This window comes from Homarus americanus, unplaced genomic scaffold (genome assembly GCF_018991925.1).
Source record: "Homarus americanus isolate GMGI-L3 unplaced genomic scaffold, GMGI_Hamer_2.0 scaffold20465, whole genome shotgun sequence".
Taxonomy (NCBI): Eukaryota; Metazoa; Arthropoda; class Malacostraca; order Decapoda; family Nephropidae; genus Homarus; species Homarus americanus.
Window position 1 is genome coordinate 4231958 of NW_024756914.1, and position 23151 is coordinate 4255108.

Below are 23151 nucleotides of genomic sequence, written 5' to 3' on the forward strand. Positions count from 1 at the left end.
ACTAAGAATTGCAATTAGTTACGTTGTTGCAATATCGTTTACACAGTCTCTCTCTCTCTCTCTCTCTCTCTCTCTCTCTCTCTCTCTCTCTCTCTCTCTCTCTCTGCTATATCGTTCATTAAAAGGCTAACAACAACTGTACTCAACTCGGTGCAACAGTGTTCACGACAAAGAGTCCGGTTATTGAGTTCAATTTATCGGTGAGTATCGTTCATTCCAGTCCAGGCCTTGTACTCAGCCTATTACACCGTTCCAGCCTTGTACTCAGCCTATTACACCGTTCCAGCCTTGTACTCAGCCTATTACACCGTTCCAGCCTTGTACTCAGCCTATTACACCGTTCCAGCCTTGTACTCAGCGTATTACACCATCCAAGGCTTGTACTCGACGTATCACACCGTCCAAACGTTGTACTCAAGAATATTACAGCGTTGAGACCTTGTACTTAAAATATTATTAGTGTCGTTGATTAAAGGGGGTGTGTTAAATGTACTCAAACAAATCTACGACTAGTGAGTGAGTGAGTGAGTGTACTTAACTTGTTCCAGTACAGCTCACCAGGGAGTGTCATCATACTCCAAGGGCTAGCAGCTCGCCTTCCTGGGGAGGGTGAGTGACTATATAAAGTAGATGCTTTGACATAAACAAGTCTTTAAGGAGTCATAAGTGGTTTTATTTTTTTTTTCTTCAATTATATACAATTTAATCTAATAATAGATAATATATATAAGAGTTACTTAAGAAGCTAAATATATATATATCCAATTTTTTACGAACCCATTTTTATCATCATCATCCCTGGGCGGTGTGTCAAAGATTCGATTGTCCTTTGTTTTCCCGCCAAAATGTCATGACGTATGTAGTAGTTGTAGTGTCTATAGTTATTATTGTGTTTATATTTTGTGTGTTAATAGTGTTGGATTCTACTACTAGCTGTTATTGTGTTTATATTTTTGTTTTAATATACAGTAGTGTTGGATCCTAAGTTAACCCAGTTTTTAAATAATAACTTACGGATATTGAGTTAAATAATGAATCTTTGATAATCCGGCCCAGGAAAATTATATACATATAATGCAGGAGTATAAGACAGTATATAACAGGTTTGGACAGAGGGTATAGTCAGATTTGGACAGAAGGGATGATCAGGTTTAGACAGAAGGTATGGAGCCAGGAGGACAGATGTTTCAAGGACTCGTTAGTGTATTAGTGAAACAAAAATTAAAACAAGTACCGATAAGTAAGGTAATGAAACAGACAGACATATAGATACATATACAGACAGACAGACAGACGTACACAATAACATATAATAGAGGAATAATTAAATAAGAAAATGTGTTATAAAGAAGAGTTTTACCAGAGGCTACAACTTTACACTTGAGTTTTATAAATACACATAAATTCACCTCTACCCTCCCCCACACCCCACCCTCTTCCCACACCCCTATACCTTCCCCAGTCCACCCACACCCTTTCCCACACCATTACTCAACTCCACACCCACATCACGGTACCAACACCTGGAAAATCATAAAAAAAAAATTAAAAAAAAATCTTCCACAAAACAAACAAAATCGGGTCATGTATGAATGAAAAAAATACAATAAAATACAAAAACAAAATAAAAATGAATCAAAATTAATAAAAGAGATGAAAGTATTGACTTGTACATTGGCCTAAGCGTGAAAAATCATACTCCATGTAAAAAAAAAACACAATGTAAAACGCAAACATTTCAATCACGATTAAAAAAATAAACTGAAATTATTTGGATATTTAAGAGAAAATATTATTATAGGAAAAGTTACAAAAATTTATAAAATTTGATAAAACCTTCAAGATTACAGTAATGATAGCGTTAATTAATTAGCATCACCTGAAGATTAAACACCCCAACGCTACCTGGTGGGTTAGGTTAGGTTAGGTTAGGTCTGCCATGTTTGTTTACACTACATTATTAATGATGTCAGGACACGAGCCAATCTAACAACCTAACCTAATGTAACCAACCTAACCTAACCTCACCACACCTCACCCTAACCTAACCCTATCCCAATCAAACCGTACCTTACATACATACATACATACATACATACATACATACATATATACATACATACATACATACATACACAGCTATGGAGATTGTATTTATATTCCCAAATTCAGGTGTAAACGGCAAGGAGAGTTTACACGGCAAATTTCATGGAGTAAAAGTTAGGCCGTGAAAGTTAAAAAGTAAGTCCTCGAAATGTGTGAGGTTTAACACTACAAAAATCACATATATTTTTTAAAACAATAATAATAATAATAATAATAATAATAATAATAATAATAATAATAATAATAGCTCCTCTCTCTTTCTCTTCCTATTCTCCCTCTGTTTCTCCTTCTCCCTTATTCTGTTCCTAGTGACCAAGGAAATGTGAAGGAGACACAGGAGAAATTAATAGTATGGTAAAAGAAAAAAAAATGTCGTTAAGTGAAAAAAAATAAAATCGTAAAGTAAATTAAATTATTATCGTAGGGGAAATAAAGGAATAAAACAAAGGTTAAAAAATAAATAAAAAATTACAAAATATTCGCAAGAGAAAATTAGAAAAATAATCGTAAGAGAAATTAAAAATATAATATAAGGTTCGTTCAATATTATGTAAGGTATAATTACAATGAAAAAAGGGAAAAAAAACACACACACACACACACACACACACACACACATATATATATATATATATATACACACACATTTTAGCTGGTAGGTTTATCAGGTTTCAGCCAAAATTAATGTCATCACTGGCTGGCTGTCTGTCTGTCTGTCACACACACACACACACACACACACACACACACACACACACACACACACACACACACACACAGTAAATTACTACACTATAATTAACCAACACCACCTCACCCTCCCTTAAATCAGCCTCTCACTAACTAACAAGGGAACCTCGCACGCACGCACGCAAGGATCTAAGAGGGGTGCACACACATATTGCGCCCCCCCCCCCATAAACGAACGCACGGATGGATGTCAAGCACGAAACACTGAAAACAATGCAGGCAAGTACCGCCACTCAGCACGTACACTTACGAACTGCCACTCAGCACGTACACGCACGTACTGCCACTCAGCACGTACACGCACGTATGCACAGCGAACAAGCGGGAGTTTTAGCAAGTCACACGGGAGAGAAATTTCTGCTGAGGTCTGTAAGTGACGAGTAAAACTTTTCCTGGCCACTTTCACGTCCTGGCCATGTGTGTGTGGCCAGCTGGGTGTGGCCCTTGTTCATGGCCCAACTTGGGGAGATGTGGCCTTTGTTCATGGCCCAACTTGGGGAGATGTGGCCCTTGTTCATGGCCCAACTTGGGGAGATGTGGCCTTTGTTCATGGACCAACTTGGGGAGATGTGGCCTTTATTCATGGACCAACTTAGGAAGGTGTGGTCATGAGCCAGCTTGAGGTGTGGCCCTTTGACTATGCTCACCAAAACACGGAGGTTAGGTTAGGTTAGGTTAGGTTAGGTTAGGGTCGCTCCAAACGTCTACCACTTAACACACTCAGTAAAGTAACTCTTGAGACACAGTGAAGCTCCTTAAGTGAGATATACTTATTTACTTACGAGTGACTTGGTAGAGAGGCAGCGAAGGGTTCATTGTAGCAAGTTGCCCCGTCTTTGGGAGGGAGGGGGAGGAGATAAGGAGGAAGAAGAGGGTGGAGTTTGAGTAACAGAGACCTCTCTCTCTCTCTCTCTCTCTCTCCTCTCTCTCTCTCTCTCTCTCTCCTCTCTCTCCACACTTCCCTCTTCTCCCACTCACTGAACCCCCACACACCAATTTCCTTCTCCCTCCCCTTCCCGTGTTCAAACCTCTCCCTCTCCTTCATCCTCCCTCTACCCCCTTCCTCCCCTCCTCTGTACCCCTTCCTCCCCCCCCCCCTCGCACCTTCAGACACCCCTCCCCGCTAGAACCAACCAGGTGTGTAATAGGGTGTATACTTACCCATTACATTCCCAGACAAATGGCTAGCAGTCAAATTTCCAGACAGGTTCCCAGGCAATGTCCTGCCTTCCCTTCCCCCTCCCTCCTCCACCCCCCCCTCCTTCCCTTTCCCCTCTCATAGATGATTGTGTGTGATAGCTCTCTTTCTGTGTGTGTGTGTGTGTGTGTGTGTGTGTGTGTGTGTGTGTGTGTGTGTGTGTGTGTGTGTGTGTTTTTCTCTGTTTCTCTCTTATTGTTAGCTCTCTCTCTCTCTCTCTCTCTCTCTCTCTCTCTCTCTCGTGTATTATCGCAGAGGCAAGAGAGTAAAAATTCAAACTCCATTTATCAATAATAAAGTTTGGTAAATCTTCGTTCGTAACTTCACTAAACTAAAAAAAAAAAGTGAAAGTTTTGGAAGAAAGTTTCACAGTTTCTTTCACTTTGGCAGCTGGCGATGCCTATCCTTACTTTTGATGGGGAGAGGAGTACGACAGTGGAAAGTAAAAAGGAAAGAGAGGAAGGGAAAGGAAAGTAAGAAAGAAAGTGACGTGGAAAAGAAGGCAAGGGAAAGGAAAGAAAAGATGAAGAAAGACAGTGACGTGGAAGAAAGGAGAGTGAGAGAAAGTGGGAAGCAGTGAAATTACAGAAACAAAGTGAGGCAAAGAGGAGAAAGAAAAAGGGTGTGTGAGTGAGAAGAAGAAGAAAGCGAGAGGATAAAGAGAATGGCAGAAGCATAAGACCACAGGAGATGATAATAATAATAATAATAATAATAATAATAATAATAATAATAATAATAATAATAATAATAACAACAACAACACTTATGATATGCAAGAATTTCAACAACATCAAAACAAGAACAAAAAAAAATCAGCTGATACATATAAACAAACCTGACTCAGCTGATGCACGTAAACAAAAGTCAGCTGATAGATAAAAACAAAACACAGTCAGCTGATATATGTCAACAACAACAAAACCAATTGACTCAAGGTTTATATGGCGTACCGAGATACCTGGATGGGAGGAGGAGAGGTAGGGAGGAGGAGGGAGGGAAGATGTATCAGGTGGTCATTAGATGGGGGGGGGGTGTGAGATGGAGAGGGATAAAGGTGTTGCAAGGTTAAAGGTGGATAATTAAGTGCGGATGGGGATTAGGTTAGGTTGGAGACGGTGGTGTGGGTGATGGACAGGGTGAGGGGTTTGGGGGTAAGGGGTTTGGGGGTAGGGTTTGGGGTAAGGGTTTGGGAGGTGGGGGTGGGGTGGGGTTTGGGGGTAGGGGTAAGAGGGTAAGGGGTAGGGTTTGGGAGTAGGGTTAAAGCACACAGTGTAAGCCTCCCATACACGAGAAGGCATCATGGTCGGCACTGCACTCGATAACCTTCACTTCCCCATCTGTAAAGTCAGGGACCCATTTAAGGCCGAGTGGACTAGGTGGTGCTCTGGGATCGAACCACCGTCCCGACTTAAGACAGGAGGCAAGAGATGTATCCACTCAGCCACAGCACAAAATATTACATAGAGGTAAATTCTGGAGGTGGATGGTGGAGCAGTGGTGGAGGAAGATGGTGGAGCATGGGTGGAGGAAGATGGTGGAGCATGGGTGGAGGAGGATGGAGCATGGGTGGAGGTAGTAACTGGTTTGGGGTTGAGGGATTGGTAAAGTGGGTGGTGGAAGAGGTGACAGGGGTGAGATGTTGTGATGATGTCATAATTGGTGGAGTGAGAATGGTAGGTGGGGTGAGGTGGGTGGGGGTGAGGTGGGTGGGGGGGGTGAGGTAAGTGGGGGTGAGTGGGTAGGTGGGTGAGGAGGAAAGGAGAGATGTGCTTGTAGGAAACGGGTAGGGAGGAGGAGGGGGTGTGGGGACGACTAATGAGACACACAGCAGGAGGGGTGATGGTTGGGGGTGTGGGTGATGGTTGGAGGGGTGGGTGATGGTTGGAGGTGGGTGATGGTGGGGGTGGGTGATGGTTGGGGGGTGTGGGTGATGGTTGGAGGGTGGGTGATGGTTGGGGGGTGGGTGATGGTTGAGGGGTGGGTGATGGTTGGGGTGGGTGATGGTTGAGGGGGTGGGTGATGGTTGGGGGGGGTGGGTGATGGTTTGGGGGTGGGTGATGGTTGAGGGTGGGTGACGGTTGGGGGTGGGTGATGGTTGTGGTGGTGGGTTGATGGAGTGTTGAGGTGGGAGTTAGTGGAGGAGAAGAAGTTGCCGCGGTGGTGGTTTAAGGGGAAGAGACTGAGGCAGGAGATGGTAGTGGGGAGGGTAGGGTGATGGAGAGAGGGGATGGGGAGGGAGGAGGAGGAGGGGGTTTAAGGGGCAGCTAGTGCTTGAGCGATGTTCCTTGCTGGCTGTTGAGCGTTAGTGGCAGCAGCAAGCAAAGTGTGCATGAAAACGACCATTACCACATAAATTGAGGGGGAGGTGGGGGGTGAGGGAGTAGGGGGAGAGGAGTGGGGGGAAGGAAGGGGGAGAGGGCGTGTGAACCAGACAGTGCAGAACAAGGTTAACCCCACTCATCCACAACCCCGACCCCCCTTACCCCCCACCTCCCCAATTCTTCCTCCTCCACCTCCCATTTGACACCTAAACCAGGCTCGTTAGTTCCAGACAGACAGACATAGAGAGACAACCAGACAGACAGAGGCGGACAGACAGACAGAAAGCCACACTACAAATCAATAGATAGACAGAGAGGGTTAGACAAGCAGCTCACACACACACACACACACACACACACAAATAAACTGTACATACATGAGACAGACAGACAGACAGACAGACAGACAGACAGACAGACGCAGGTGACTGGTCGTCAGCCAGGAGTGATGCTGGCGCCGGATGTGATCATGGTTGGGGGCAAGGGAGGGTGTGTATCCTGAGGGAGGGAGGGGAGGAGGAGGGAGGGAGGAGGAGGAGGAGGAGGAGACATCATTAACCAGAAACAGAGGGAGGGAGTGAAGGGGTGAGGATAAAAAAAAGAGAAGGAACATGAATAAGACAGTGAGAGAGGGAGGGGGGAGAGAGGGAGAGCGTGGCAGCGTGTCCTGAAAAGAGAGGAGAATGAGTGGGAAGAGAGATAGAGAGAGGTGAGGGTGAGTAGACAAGAGACAGGGACAGGTGAGAGGGAGGGGGTGAGAGGGATGGAGAGTGAGTGGGAGGGGGGGAGGGGGAGGGGGCATATATCTAGACACGGCCGCCACGCCAAAAAACCAGCCCCGTACCACCACCACCACCAGTACCCCAACCACTACCACCACAACTACCTACTAGTCTCAAGCTAAAGTCATAGAGAGCTAGCACACACTGGACGTAGTTAGAGGTTATATAAGTAAGCTGGACAGGTATACACAGGTGTTGTGATAATGACCTGCACACACACACACACACACACACACACACACACACACACACGTCTCCCTCCCTCTCACCTCTCCTCATCCCTCCCCTCTCAATCTTCCTACATCCCACCTTTACTCTTCCTCTCATCGTTTCTCTCCGTTCTCTCACCAACTCTCCATCACCTCTTTACCCCCTCCTCCCCCCCCCCCCCCCCGCTTTGACCCCTTTTCCTGTAAGGTTATGACCTCTTCTTCAGCCTCCTTTCCCTCCTCCCTCTCATCCGTCCCCTCTAATTCCCTCCTCCTCCTCTTCCTCCTTCTTTCTTCCTTTACATCATCCCGCTGTTCATGGGAGAGAGATGATGATGATGATGATGATGATGTGATGACGATGATGATGATGATGATGATGATGATGATGCTAGTAATAATGCCACACACCTTTACACACACAACACACACACACACACACACACACACACACGTAGCCCCTCCCCCACACATGGCAGGTAATTAGGGGTCATTAGTCCCCACCTGTACCACCACCACCCACTCGCCCACCACCACCACCTGCACGTCACCGCCCACCACCACCACCTGCACGTCACCGCCCAACCACCACTACCACCACCACCCACCTGCACGTCACCGCCCATCACCACCACCGCCCACTTATTCTGGCTGGCTCCACCTAATCATCCTACCACCATCATCTACTTATCCTTTCTACCACCAACTACTACCATCACTACCTCCTATTACCACCACCAACAACCACCATCACCCACCACCAACAACCACCATCACCCACTTCTTTATACTTACTCTAATTCCACACACTTATCCTACAACCACAACTACCACTACCACCTCACACTTATCCTACAACCACAACTACCACTACCACCCCACACACTTATCCCCACAACCACAACTACCACTACCACCCAACACACACTTATCCCACAACCACCACCCACACTTATCCTACAACCACAACCACCACTACCACCCCACACTTATCCCACAAACCACAACCACCACCCCACACTTATCCTACTAAACCACAACCACCACTACCACCCCACACTTATCGATTCACTACCATTTCATCACCCCAATGAACTTGTACCTACCACTTGTACCTACCACTTGTTCCTCCACTTGTACCTACCACTTGTTCTCCACTTGTACCTACCACTTGTTCCCCTCCACTTGTTCCCCTCCATTACATTCATTTCACTTCTATCATTCCCTTCACTTCCTTCTCCATTTATTATTCGTTCTTTCCTTCATTCCCTCTTTTATTTTACTTTCCACTTATTGTCTCTCCTTCCTCTTCCATCTCTCCCCTTCATTTTCCTCCTTTTCCTCCATCGCCTTTCCTTTTCCATCTCCCCCCTTCCTTTCCCATCTCCCTTCCCCCTTTCCATCTCCCCTTCCCCTTCCATCTCCCCTCTTCCCATCTCCCCTTCCTCTTCCTCCTCCATTCCTCCACAGCACTCATACATTTTCCCTCGTTGGAGTGAGGGAATAAGAAAGAGGGAGGGAGGGAGGGAGGGAAGTGGTAATGGGAGAGTGGGGGAGCGAGAGGAAAGGGTCGGGGGAGAAAGGGTGTTCATAGTTAAGGGCAAGGGGCGGCGTGTTAGGGGAGCTGTAGTTAAGGGCAGCATGGGGCGTAGTTAAGGGAGGTTCGTAGTTAAGGGCAGCAGGGGCGTAGTTAAGGGAGGTTCAGTTAAGGGCCGCAGGGGGTGTAGTTAGGGAGGTCTGTAGTTCAGGGCAACAGGGGCCGTAGTTAGGGAGGTTCGTAGTTAGGGGCAGCAGGGAGGCGTAGTTAGGGAGGTTCGTAGTTAAGGGCAGCAGGGGGCGTAGTTAGGGGAGGCCTGTTAAGGGCCGCAGGGGCAGTAGAGGTTGTAGTTAACGCAGGGAGGCGTAGTTAGGGAGGTCCGTAGTTCAGGCAACAGGGGCGTAGTTAGGGAGGTTCGTAGTTAGGGGCAGCAGGGGGGGCGTGGAGTTAGGGGAGGTTCAGAAGCAGGGAGTAAGTAAGGGGATGTCTGAGTTACAAAAGTAGTTAGGAGGTTCGTGTAGGCAGGGGGCTAAGAGAGTCGAGTTAAGGGCCGCAGGGCAGTTAGGAGGTGGGCAGATAGAGGAGTTAAGATGGTTAAGCAAACGTAGTTAGGGCGGAGGTGGATCTAGTATTCTAAATATTTACTATTATTAATTCACAGAATATAGCCTTAGGTTTTATACAGGAAAAATATCGATATACTATGATGTTAATTTTTCACTCTACATTCTCATTCTCTTTCCTTACCTCTTCTTCCCTCCTTCTTTTCCTTACCTCTTCTTCCCTCCTTCTCTTTCCTTGCCTCTTCTTCCCTCCTTTCTTTCATGCCTCTTCTTCCTTCCTTCTCCTTCTTCCCTCCCCCACCTCCCACAGTACCTTCATACCCTAAAAATAAGTCAACACACCTTTTTCCCCTACCAGTGGAAAGGTACCCCCCAGCCTCTCTCCACCCCCCCCCCCTCACCCCCCTTCCTTGGTCAACCCCCCCCTTCCTCCTGGTCCCCCTTCATGGTCGCCTCCCCCACCTCCTCACCACCCCTCCCCCATCTCCTCCTCCTACCTCAACCTTCCACCCCCTCACACCCCACCTCCACCACCCCCTCCCTTCCTTGGTCGCCTCTCCCCCACCTTCTCCCCTCCCCCTCCTCCTCCCCCCCACCCCCCCCTACTAATGGTAAATACCACAGGTTGCTACATTTACATAAATCAAGTGCAAGAGCTGGGTGTTCGTCCACCATCCGTCTGTCCGTCCGTCCACCCATCCATCTACCCGTTATCCACCCATCCATCTACCCGTCTATCCACCCATCCATCTTTCTACTCCATCCCATCCCTCACCTGCAATACGGGCTAGGAGGGAGAGATAGGTGAGGAAGGTAGATAAGAAGGGGCGTAGTTACCCCTCCCCACCACACACACACACACACACACACACACACACACACACACACCACACACACACGATATAAATAAAACACAGTTGCTATATACCTGTACACACAACATCACGAACAAACAAACACAGCACAACTAACAAAACAACACAGCTAACAAACACCAGCACAGCTAAAAACACAACACAACAAAGCAAACAAACACACACAGCCAACAAACACCTAACATAACAAACATTAACACAGCACACTAACCACAGCTAACAAACACAACACAGCGCTAACAAACACAACACAAACAACAACACACAACAAAACAAACACAAACACTAACACACAGCACAGCTAACAAAACACAACACAACTAACAAAACACACAACACAGCTAACAAACAGCTAACAAACACAACACAGTTAACAAACACAACACAGCTAAACAAACACAAACATAACAGCTAAACACAACACAGCTAACAAACAACACAAAACACAACACAGCAAACACAACACAACTAACAAACACAACACAGCTAACAAAACAATAAAAACACAAATACAACAATAAACATAACAAAACACAACACAGTTAACAAAACACACACAACAACTAACAAACACAACACAGCTAACAAACACAACACAGCAAACACAGCATAAAAACACAACACAGCTAACAAACACACAGCTAACAAACATAACACAACACAGTTAACAAACACAGCACAGCTAACAAACACACACACAGCTAACACACACAACACAAACACAACACAGCTAACAAACACAACACAGCTAACAAACACAACACAGCTAACAAACACAGCACAGCTAACAAACACAACACAGCTAACAAACACAACACATTCACACAAACACAACTAACAAACACAAGCTAACAAAACACAACATAAATAACAAACACAGCTAACAAACACAGTACACAACACAGCTAACAAACACAACACAGCTTAACAAACACAACACAACTAACAAACACACACAGCTAACAAACACAACACAGTTAACAAACACAACACAGCTAACAAACACAACACAGAAGCAACAAACACAACACAGCTAACAAACACAACACAACAAACACAACAAACACAACACAACTAACAAACACAACACAACTAACAAACAACATACACAAACACAACACAGCTAACAAACACACACAACAGCTAACAAAAACAAACACAGCTAACAAAACACAAACAAAACAGCACAGCTAACAAACACAACACAGCTTAACAAACACAACACATTCAACAAACACAGCACAGCTTAACACAAACACAGCTAACAAACACAACACAGCTAACAAAACACAAACAACTAACAAACACAACACAACATAACAAACACACACTAACAAACACAACACAACAAACACACATAACAAACACAACACAGCAAACACAACACAGCTAACAAAACAACACACACAAATAAAACACAGCACAAAACACAAGCTAACAAACACAACACAGCACAAACACAACTAACAATAGCTAACAAACACAACAAGTTTAACAAAACACAACAGCTAACAAAAACACAAACAAACACAGCTAACAAACACAGCACAACACAAACAACAAACAAACACAACACAGCTAACAAACACAACACAACTAACAAACACAACACAACAAACACAACCAATAAAACACAACAACACAACACAGCTAACAAACACAGCACAGCTAACAAACACAACACAGCTAACAAACACAACACAGCCAACAATAAAAATACAGCACATTAACAACACAAACACACACAAAACAAACACAAACAGCAACACAGCAACAAACACTAACAAACACAACACAGCTAACAAACACAACACAGCACCAAACAACAACACAACACAGCTAACAAACACAAATAACTAACAAACACAACACAACTAACAAACAAGCCAACAAACAACAACAGCTAACACAACACAGCTATCACAACCAACAAACAACACAGTAACAAAACACATCACAACTAACAAACAATCACACAACAAACACAACACTGGGTAAAAAAACAAGGTTTTGAGCCTAGTCACAATCTGGGGTAACAGGGGTGACAGGGGGGGCGGGGGGGGCAGTACGGATGAGCAGGGGCGGGGCTGTAGGGAGAAGGAGCGGGGCTGAGAGAAGAGGGCGGGCAGATGGTCAGAGCTGGGGAGAAAGGTGGGCAGTGATAAGAGATGGGGCAGGGCAGCAGGGAGAAGAGGCAGGACAGGTGGCAAGAGACGGGGCGGCGCAGGTGGTAAGACAGGGTGGGACAGGTGGGAGGGGGGGGCAGGGTGGTAGAGAGGGGTGGGGCAGGTGGGTGGGGGGTGGCAGAGTGGGGGCAGGTTGGGGCAGGTGGTGGGAGGGTGGGGGGACAGGTGGTAGTGGGGGTGTTGGGTGTGTAAGGGTGTAGATGGTAAGCAGGTGGTATGGGGTGGGGCAGGTGGTAGGGGGTGGGGCAAGATAAGTTGGGGCAGGTGGAGGGAGGCAGATGGCAGGTGGGGCCAGGTGGCATTTGTGGGCTATTTGCTGTATCGATTACCAGCTGTTTAACTACCACCCAGCACGCTAGTCCTCCCCTCACCCCTACACCTCTACCTCACCCTCACACTCTACCTCCACACACCTCTACCTCACCCTACTAACCACCTCTAACACCACCTACACACTCTACCTCACCCCCTAACACACTCTACCATCACCTCTACACCTACCTACCCTCACACCTAACACACTCTACCTCACCCTAACACACTCTACCTCACCCTACACACTACCTCACCCTCACACCTCAAACACACTCTACCTCACCCTAACACCTCTACACTCACCCTAACACCACCCTCCTACACCTCTAACACACCTCCTAACACACCCCACCCCTAACACACTCTACCTCCCACCCCTAACACCTCCTACCTCCTACACTCACCTCCCACCCCTAACACACTCTACCTCACCCCACACACTCTACCTCACCCTGACACACTCTACCTCACCCTAACACCTACCTCACGCACTCTACCTCACCCTCACCTCCCCTAACCTCTGCCTCACCCACCGCACTCTTGGCACACTCACCTCACTCCTAACCTTTATGCTCAGATCTCTAGTAGTATCTCTCTCTCTCTCTCTCTCTCTCTCCACTCACACACATAATGACTCTCCTTCATCCTCATTAACACTGCACCTTGTTCTCCCCTTCCTCTCTCTCCCTCCCTCCTGTCCCCTCTCCCTTCCGTCCTGTCCTTTTCTCCCCTCTCTTCATCCCTCTTTTCCTCTCCTCTCCCCACCGAACTTTCCCCTTCCTCCCTTCCTCCTCCTTCTCTTCTCTTCTTCTTCATTTCTCTCTCTCTCTCTCTCTCCCCCCCTTTCCACCCCCCCCCCCAGTAGTAAGCTCCACCGGTTGTACTTAAGCCTTGAGCCTCTACCATGACCTCGTTAATAAGTCCTCCTCACTCTACCATGACCTCGTTAATAAGTCCACCTCACTCTACCATGACCTCGTTAATAAGTCCTCCTCACTCTACCATGACCTCGTTAATAAGTCCTCCTCACTCTACGATGACCTCGTTAATAAGTCCTCCTCACTCTACCATGACCTCGTTAATTAGTCCTCCTTACTCTACCATGACTTCGTTAAGATGTCCTCAACCTACCATGACCTCGTTAAGAAGCCCTCACTCTACCATGACCTCGTTAAGAAGACTTCACTAATATGACCTCGTTAAAACAGACATTATACTAGGACCTTGTTAAGAAGACCCTGTTATAACAAACACTTTATCATGAACCCCGTTAAAACACTTCCACACACTATCGGGAACCAGGTTAATAGTAAGAACCCCAACAGCAACCCCGTTTAAAAGGCCCCTTCCAACATGCTATGGGCGCCTGTTAAAAACTCACCTGGTAACGAGACCCTAAGATGCAGGTTCGTTAAGTCTTCCCTAAGTATATATGACATCATTACCAGATGGATAGTTAACTGAACACAAATAAGTCGAAAAAGTTGCATAATTATATAAATAAATCACGTAAGGTAATATATAGTAAAGACTATAACATTAAATATAACTATAACACTAAATAAATTCTCTATATAAATATCTTTCACAGATTTATTTTTACGTAAATATTTCAAATTCATAAAGAAATATTTTTTTTTTCCCAGGGCATTTACAGCTCTTCTCGGGAGGCGTTTTAATAATGGTGAAAGACCTAAAGAGTATTAAGGGTCGTTACGGTCTTACTTACCCTTATGGTGTGGTCACTATGAGGACCTCATCTAAGGGAACAGGTTGGGTACCTTATTTATTACTGTTTCCACTGTTATTACTTATTACTTTATATTATCTTTATCTTTTATTCACACACACACACACACACACACACACACACACACACACACACACACACACACACACACACAGGGGGTGAAGGTAATTTAGTGTCCGTGTGAGTGGTAGGATGGGGGAGTGATATTATACACACACACGCACATACGTGTACACACAAACACACGTACATACATACACATATGTATAAACACGCATCCACATCAACCAATGACGAATATAAAGGTGTGCGAACGATGCAAGGGCACACACACACACACACACACACACACACACACACACACACACACACACACGCCACACACACACACACACACACACACACACACACACACACACACACACACACACACACACACACACACACACACACACACACACACGTCAATCGATAAGATCATTAACCCTCGAGCCGTTCGGACCAGCAGCCAGCGAGCCAGTCAAAGGAAACTAGAGCCAACCTCAGATATGCTGGAAACCTCACACACAGTCCTCTCGCTTTCTAGAAAACACCAGAGAGAATTAGAAACCACCCCTGACTTTCTAGGGTTAAATATTAGCAATTCCTTTCTAGAAAACCTAACTAACTTTCCACAGTTAAATTCTAGTCAGTCCTTTCTCTTGCTTTCTAGAAAACACCAGTTAGAAACCTCTCCGTATCTCGGATGCTAGTGCCACGCTTTCCATCTCTCTAGAAACCACCTAATGGAAAGCTAGATACCTCCAAGTGTGGTTACTCATAAATTAACTAGAAACCCACCATCAATAAACCTAGAAACAAGGTGTTGGTCTCTAGTAAATTATTCACCACCGACATTGACCTAAGTTAACCAATCAATATCAGGTGTTGAATTATTGACAACTTTATTCATGTTATTATTCCTGGACTGGCTTTTTAACCCCCGCCCCTCAAATTTCTATTCATTCTTTTACTTTGTCTGTGTATATGTGTGTGTGTGTGTGTGTGTGTGTGTGTGTGTGTGTGTGTGTGTGTGTGTGTGTGTGTGTGTGTGTGTGTGTGTGTGTGTGTATTCATGTCTGTGTATATATGGGTGTGTACATGTGTGTTCGTGTTTTGTGGATATCTATGTATGTGTGTTTGTGTGTGTACGTTTATGTTCGTGTCTGTATGTGTCTTCATGTCGATGTAGGTTCATATGTCTGTGTCTATGGATAAAAAAACACCCTCGAAAATACCTTCCTTGACTGACTTGACTGATATTCCAATCAAGTTTAGCCCAAAGTGAACCAATTTCAGTCAAAATTGGCATTAACGTCAAGGAGTCAAACTCACATTAGCCATTAACCCTTTGAGTCCTGAAGGGTTAAATCATCGTCGTCAAAGGGTTAAATCATCGTCGTCAAAGGGTTAAAGCATCGTCGTCAAAGGGTTAAATCATCGTCGTCAAAGGGTTAAATCATCATCGTCAAAGGGTTAAAGCATCGTCGTCAAAGGGTTAAAGCATCGTCGTCAAAGGGTTAAATCATCGTCGTCAAAGGGTTAAAGCATCGTCGTCAGTTGCTAAATCATCATCGTCAAAGGGTTAAACTACCGTCGTCAGGTTAAAGCATCGTCGTCAAGGGTTAGCTACCGTCGTCAAAGGGTCAACTCACACGTCGTCAGCGGTTAAATCATCGTCAGCGAAGGGTTAAAGAGATCGTCGTCGCTGGGTTAAAGCATCGTCGTCAGCGGTTAACTACTGCCGTCAGCGTTAGTATCGTCGTCAAAGGGTTAAATAAACGACCAAACGATAATTACCACTTGGTTAAAAAATATATATATACTCAATTACTTAACCACAAGAAGGAGTTGATAAATTGGATTAAAATTAGACAGGTGTTTGAATGGGGAAGAACAGGTGTGTGACTAACTGAGGGAGAACAGGTGTATGACTGAGGAAGAACAGGTGTATTACTCACTTAAAACTTGTAAGCAAACGCCATATTACCTAACCTAACCTAACCCAACCCAACCCAGCCCAACCTAACCCAACCAAACCTAACCTAACCTAACCTAACCTATAGCATACAGGTGACAATGGTAAGGGAGGGACAATTGGTGCCTGACTATATTTTACTAGATGGCACCGAATGGTTTAGCTAATTGCCAATTATAGATGAAGCTAATTGGGCCAGCAAGCGTAACTAATTTGTGCTTCCGAATGGGATTTATTGGAGCCAACAGGTGACACTTAATGACGCCAACAGGTGGGGATTTATTGGAGCCAACAGGTGACACTTAATGACGCCAACAGATGACACTTAATGACGCCAACAGGTGACACTTAATGACGCCAACAGGTGGGGATTTATTGGAGCCAACAGGTGACACTTAATGACGCCAACAGATGACACTTAATGACGCCAACAGGTGACACTTAATGACGCCAACAGATGACACTTAATGACGCCAACAGGTGACACTTACTGACGCGCCAAATATCAGGTGGGGATTTTATTGAGCCAAATAGGTGACACTTAATGACGCCAACAGATGATACCCTAATGACGCCAACAGGTGACACCTCTAATGACGCCAACAGGTGGGGATTTATTGGAGCCAACAGGACACCCTAATGACGCCACAGATGACACTTTAATAGACGCCAACAGATGACACTAATGACGCCAACAGATGACACTTAATGACGCCAACAGGTGACACTTAATGACGCCAACAGATGACACTTAATGACGCCAACAGATGACACTTAATGACGCCAACAGATGACACTTAATGACGCCAACAGATGACACTTAATGACGCCAACAGATGACACTTAATGACGCCAACAGATGACACTTAATGACGCCAACAGATGACACTTAATGACGCCAACAGATGACACTTAATGACGCCAACAGATGACACTTAATGACGCCAACAGATGACACTTAATGACGCCAACAGATGACACTTATTGACGCTTAACAGATGACACTTAATGACGCCATCAGATGACACTTACGACGCCAGGGTATACTTTACGACGCTACCAGATGATACCTTAATGACGCCAACAGATGACACTTCACGACGCCAACAGATGACACTTAATGACGCCAACAGATTAATTCCTTAATGACGCCAATGATGACACTTAATGACGCCAGATGACACTTAATGACGCCAACAGATGACACTCCTTAATAACAGGTGACACAATGACGCAACAGATGACACTTAATGACGCCACAGATGACACACGCCAACAGGTGACACTTAATGACGCCAACAGATGACACTAATGACGCCAACAGATGACACTTAATGACGCCAACAGATGACACTTAATGACGCCAACAGATGACACTTAATGACGCTAACAGATGACACTTAATGACGCCAACAGATGACACTTAATGACGCCAACAGATGACACTTAATGACGCCAACAGATGACACTTAAATGGCGCGTGAAAAATAAAACTAATTGACAACTATCGATTATCTGACTGGCAAGATTGGCTTGAACAAATTGGCGATTTACAGATCTTAACTGACGACAACGAATCTAATTGGCAATTATACTTCTAATTACTGGACGACTGCTGTTCTGACTATTTGGCGAATGTAAACTGACTAATTGGCGACTAAAATGTAATTGGCGATTATAGACAGCTAACAGCGAAAGTCAAACTGTCGCTTCTATGGGTAATTGGCGAGTTTATCTCTTAATTGACTGTAACTGACATGCCAATTACACTTCCAACTAACTGACTTGGCGATTAATAACTTTTTAATTGGTTTGGTGAACACAGCCCGAATTAATTAACGGTAACTCAAACTAATTATAGATTTAACTAATTGGCGCCAAAATACGTAACAAAATTGGCGCCAAAATACGTAACAAATTGGCGCCAAAATACGAAACAAATTGGCGCCAAAATACGAAACAAATTGGCCGCAAAATACGAAACAAATTGGCGCCAACAGGAATGAGCCAAGACACACATAGTAACTACAGGTGCAATTATTATCCACAGGTGAGAAGAACATGTAATTACGATACAGGTAAATTATATACTATAACCTGGTTGACTATTATATAATATTATATATCGCGTATAATTTATCTATACCAGTACAGCCAGCGAAAGACAAGGAGTTTCTCACACACACACACACACACACACACACACACACACACACACACACACACACACACTAAACAAGGTCATTAACTTTTAACGAACTAATAATAAATATTTCTTTATATTTAGGAGAAAGAAAGAAAAAATAATCCGCTCCGACTATATCACCATTAACTAACGATAATAATACCAATTTCAACAACTTAATCACCTCGTTCACTCAAACAAATTCATATCTTACACATATCCCATTCACTTTACAAACCTCTACAGTCGTTTCTGCAATGTTAAATAGCCAACCTTATAGTTCCATACCTGAAAAAGACCAAGAAACACACAATTAATACCACATAGAGAAAAAAACCCACCGCAACACTAAAATCCGACAATATATTTCTTAAGGGTTCAGCGGAGGTGGGGAATTGGCAACAGTGTTCAGATACGGTGATTTACACGTGTGGTAAGGATGTGGCCTGAATTGGTAATAATGGTTGTGGTTGGGTTAGGTTCTGTGTTTAAACCTTTGTAAGAATGTACCTAGTTAACAATTTTGTAGTTAGAATGTTAGTGAGGATAAAAAATAGGGTTTTTAGTTAACAATTTCCAAAAAGTAATTTACATAACTTGATAAATAGGGTTACAAGTTAACTATATCCAGGTAACATCTTGGTAACCTTGAAAATAGAGAGGGTTAACAATTTGCATAATTCACATTAGCATCTAGTTAATCCCTACTTAAAGACGGTTTCAAAATTAACATCTCATTTGCATACAGTTAACCCTCATTAAAAAGGGGATTCCAGTTAACAAAAGTAAGAATCAGCTTCTTGTTAACATTTTCTCTTGATTTGTTTTTTTTTTTCATTTTTTTCTTTTTTTTCATTCATTGTTACAGAGTGTTTATTAAGGTATACATTTTTAGGGTTTATTCTTCAGCTTTTTATCATTCTTCTTTTATTCTGCCTTCTCTGTATCTCATACCTTTCAATCATCACGTTCTTCTCTCATTTCCTCTTATCTATCACCTTCATTCCATCCATCATTCTCTCGTATTCCTCTTCTCCATCCCTTCTTTCCTTCGCTAAACCCTTCCCTCCCTCTGTTTGATTTCCTTCATTCCTAACTCTCCTCCCTTTTCTTTCTCACCCTTTATTCCTTTCCTTCCCATCCACCTATCATTTCACCCCTTCCCTCCCTCCCTCCATAATATCCTCTCACTCTCTCACCTTCTCCCTTCCTTCCTTCCTTCTTTCTTTATTACCCCCTTCCTTTATCCCTCCTCCGGGGTTCAGGTCTTCCAGGGCGGCCAGCTAAGGTCTGGAACACAATGCCCTCGGGGGGTGGGGGGGGAGGAGGAGACTTAACCAGAATACAGGATTTCTCTTCCATCTTCCTTTCCACCTCCTCCATTCCATCTCTCCTTCCATCTATTTTCTTCGGGGTTCCAGTGCTATCTAGGGCTCTATATGAGGCTCCAGAGACTACGTAGGCTCTCTATAGGGCTGCAGAGACTACCTATAGACTCAAAACAACGCACTAAGACTACCCAAGACACAGCGATAGAAAGACTCCCTAATCTATACACCCCTTCTCCTCCCCCCCTCCCTCTCCCCTCAACCCCTCCCCCTTTAGAGGACTTACCAAGACCTCCAGGGCTCCTCCTCGACCTCTTCTTGCAACAACAACAACAAAAATGAAAAGAAAAGAAAGAAAAGAACAAAAAAAGGCTCCCAAAGTTGCTCATCGTAATGCAGATATGAATATTCATCAGGAGCATCAAGGTGAGTCTTAAGCGAAGGATTAAGGGTAAACCACCAGCTGGAATCTTCCCCCTCCTCCTCCTCCTCCTTCTTATTCTTCCTTCTTCCTCTTTCTTCTTCCTTCTTCCTCTTCCTTCTTCCTTCTTCCTCTTTCTTCGTCTTTCTTCTCCTTTCTCTTCTTCGTCGCCTCCTCCTCCTCCTCTTAATACCTTTCTTTCTCCCTTTCTCATCCTCCTCCATCTTCTTCTTTTTCTCCTTCTTTCTTCTCTACCTCCTCCTGATTCTGCTCCTCGCTTCTCTTTCTTCCTCTTTTCTTTCTTCTCCTCCCCCCCCTTTCTGTGTCTCTTCATTCCTTAATATTACCCAACTTAACCTAACCCAACCTAATCTAACCCAACTTAATCTAACCCAACTTAACCTAACCCAACCTAACCTAACCCAACTTAACCTAACCCAACTTAACCTAACCCAACCTAATCTAACCCAACTTAATCTAACCCAACTTAACCTAACCCAACCTAACCTAACCCAACTTAACCTAACCCAACTTAATCTAACCCAACCTAATCTAACCCAACTTAACCTAACCCAACCTAATCTAACCCAACTTAATCTAACCCAACTTAACCTAACCCAACTTAATCTAACCCAACTTAATCTAACCCAACTTAACCTAACCCAACTTAACCTAACCCAACTTAATCTAACCCAACTTAATCTAACCCAACTTAACCTAACCCAACTTAATCTAACCCAACTTAATCCAACCCAACTTAATCTAACCCAACTTAATCTAACCCAACTTAACCTAACCCAACTTAATCTAACCCAACTTAATCTAACCCAACCTAACCTAACCCAACTTAATCTAACCCAACTTAATCTAACCCAACTTAATCTAACCCAACTTAACCTAACCCAACCCAATCTAGCTTAAATCCGTAAGAACAACAACATGTAAACAACAAACAATACCATACGTTTTTGTTTTCCTGTAAACAAATTTCAACACAAGTGACTTTATTAACGTGAAACAAAACCCCGGGAATCTTAGTATACGTAAACAATTAGTCCCGCCCGCGCTATGTAAACAACCACGTGAAAGGCAAACAAGGGACATTATAGAGTGGGGGGGCAGTGTTGTTTGTGATGACTGGATGAGAATTGGATCTTCTTGATAACTTATTTCTTGTTTCTGAGTATGCTCTGAAGAGAGAGAGAGAGAGAGAGAGAGAGAGAGAGAGAGAGAGAGAGAGAGAGAGAGAGAGGAGAGAGAGAGAGAGAGAGAGAGGAAGGGACGAAACTGGGGACATTAAAGAGATAGATAAGTGGGGTAGAGAGAGATAGGGTGAGGGAGGAGATAGTGAGAGACAGAGTGTGTGTGTGTGTGTGTGTGTGTGTGTGTGTGTGTATGTGTACAATGCCAAATCATTATATTCAAAGAAGACTCTAAATTGATTTCGCTTCTGAGATATTCACACACACACACACACACACACACACACACACACACACACACACACACACACACACACACACACACCAGTTAAAAGGAGGAATTTCCATGTATCCAACAAACACTGGATGAGTCACTCAGGATGTGTGTGTGTGTGAGTGAGAATGTACAGTATATTATGTATGTATGTATGTATGTATGTATGTATGTATATATGTATGTATGTATGTATGTATGTATGTATGTGTGTGTATGTATGTATGTATGTCATCATGAGTGTGCTCCAATCAAATATATATATATGTGGGTGTGTGTGTGTGTGTGTGTATTCATGTGCAAGCGTCCACCCCCCTTTCCCCCCAATAAGTGTGCACACACACACACACACACACACACACACACACACACACACACACACACACACACACACACACACATTGGCCACAGACGTGCTCACACTATCATCACTCATAAAGTTATCAAGTCTATTGACACCACCATACAGCCTCCTTGGAGTCTGTGAAGTCTTAAAAAAAAAAACTGCTATTTTTTTCTTCACTGTCGGCCAAAATACCAGAGAAGGGATCATGTTGAGAGTAAAGCCAGGAAGAACGACAACTTTATCACAATTTTCACGTCTGCAGGAAACGACAACTAACCAATCTAAACCTGAACTGAACGTCTTGGTTTAATACTACCCAAACCTCTTCTACCTACACTCATCCACACCACCCACAACCACCCCCTCGCACTCTACCCAATAACCACCCCTCACACTCACCACCTCCCCTACACACACTCTTTACCACCACCCCACCCCCCCCAAAAAAAAAAATAAAATAAAAAATAAAAATTGACGGGAAGCAACATCCTGGATCACAACATCCCGCTTCACAGTGACTCAGACTGACTCAAATAGCCTGGTCCCTGTATCCTATCTATGTATCATGTATCCTCTATGTATCATGTATATCCTCTATGTATCATGTATATCCTCTATGTATCATGTATATCCTCTATGTATCATGTATATCCTCCTTCACTGCAATGATGATGACGATGGAAAGCACTTCAGTCACAATCACAACTTTCACATACATACATACATACATACATACATACATACATACATACATACATACATACTGTACATACATGTTACTTG

General features: G+C 44.1%; 1 protein-coding gene across 12 annotated transcripts in view; it reads right to left on the reverse strand.

Annotated features, from left to right (window-relative positions):
- Window positions 1–23151, reverse strand: part of LOC121857233 — a 257437-nt gene that overhangs the window by 60137 nt on the left and 174149 nt on the right. For 11 of the 12 annotated variants that reach the window (XM_042353208.1, XM_042353213.1, XM_042353212.1 and 8 more), the window contains exon 4: window positions 539–600. The exons of the other annotated variant lie outside the window; for it this stretch is intronic. In XM_042353208.1, the coding sequence (XP_042209142.1) occupies window positions 539–600 (62 nt within the window). The remainder of the gene's footprint in view (window positions 1–538; window positions 601–23151) is intronic. 12 annotated transcript variants of the gene reach the window in all.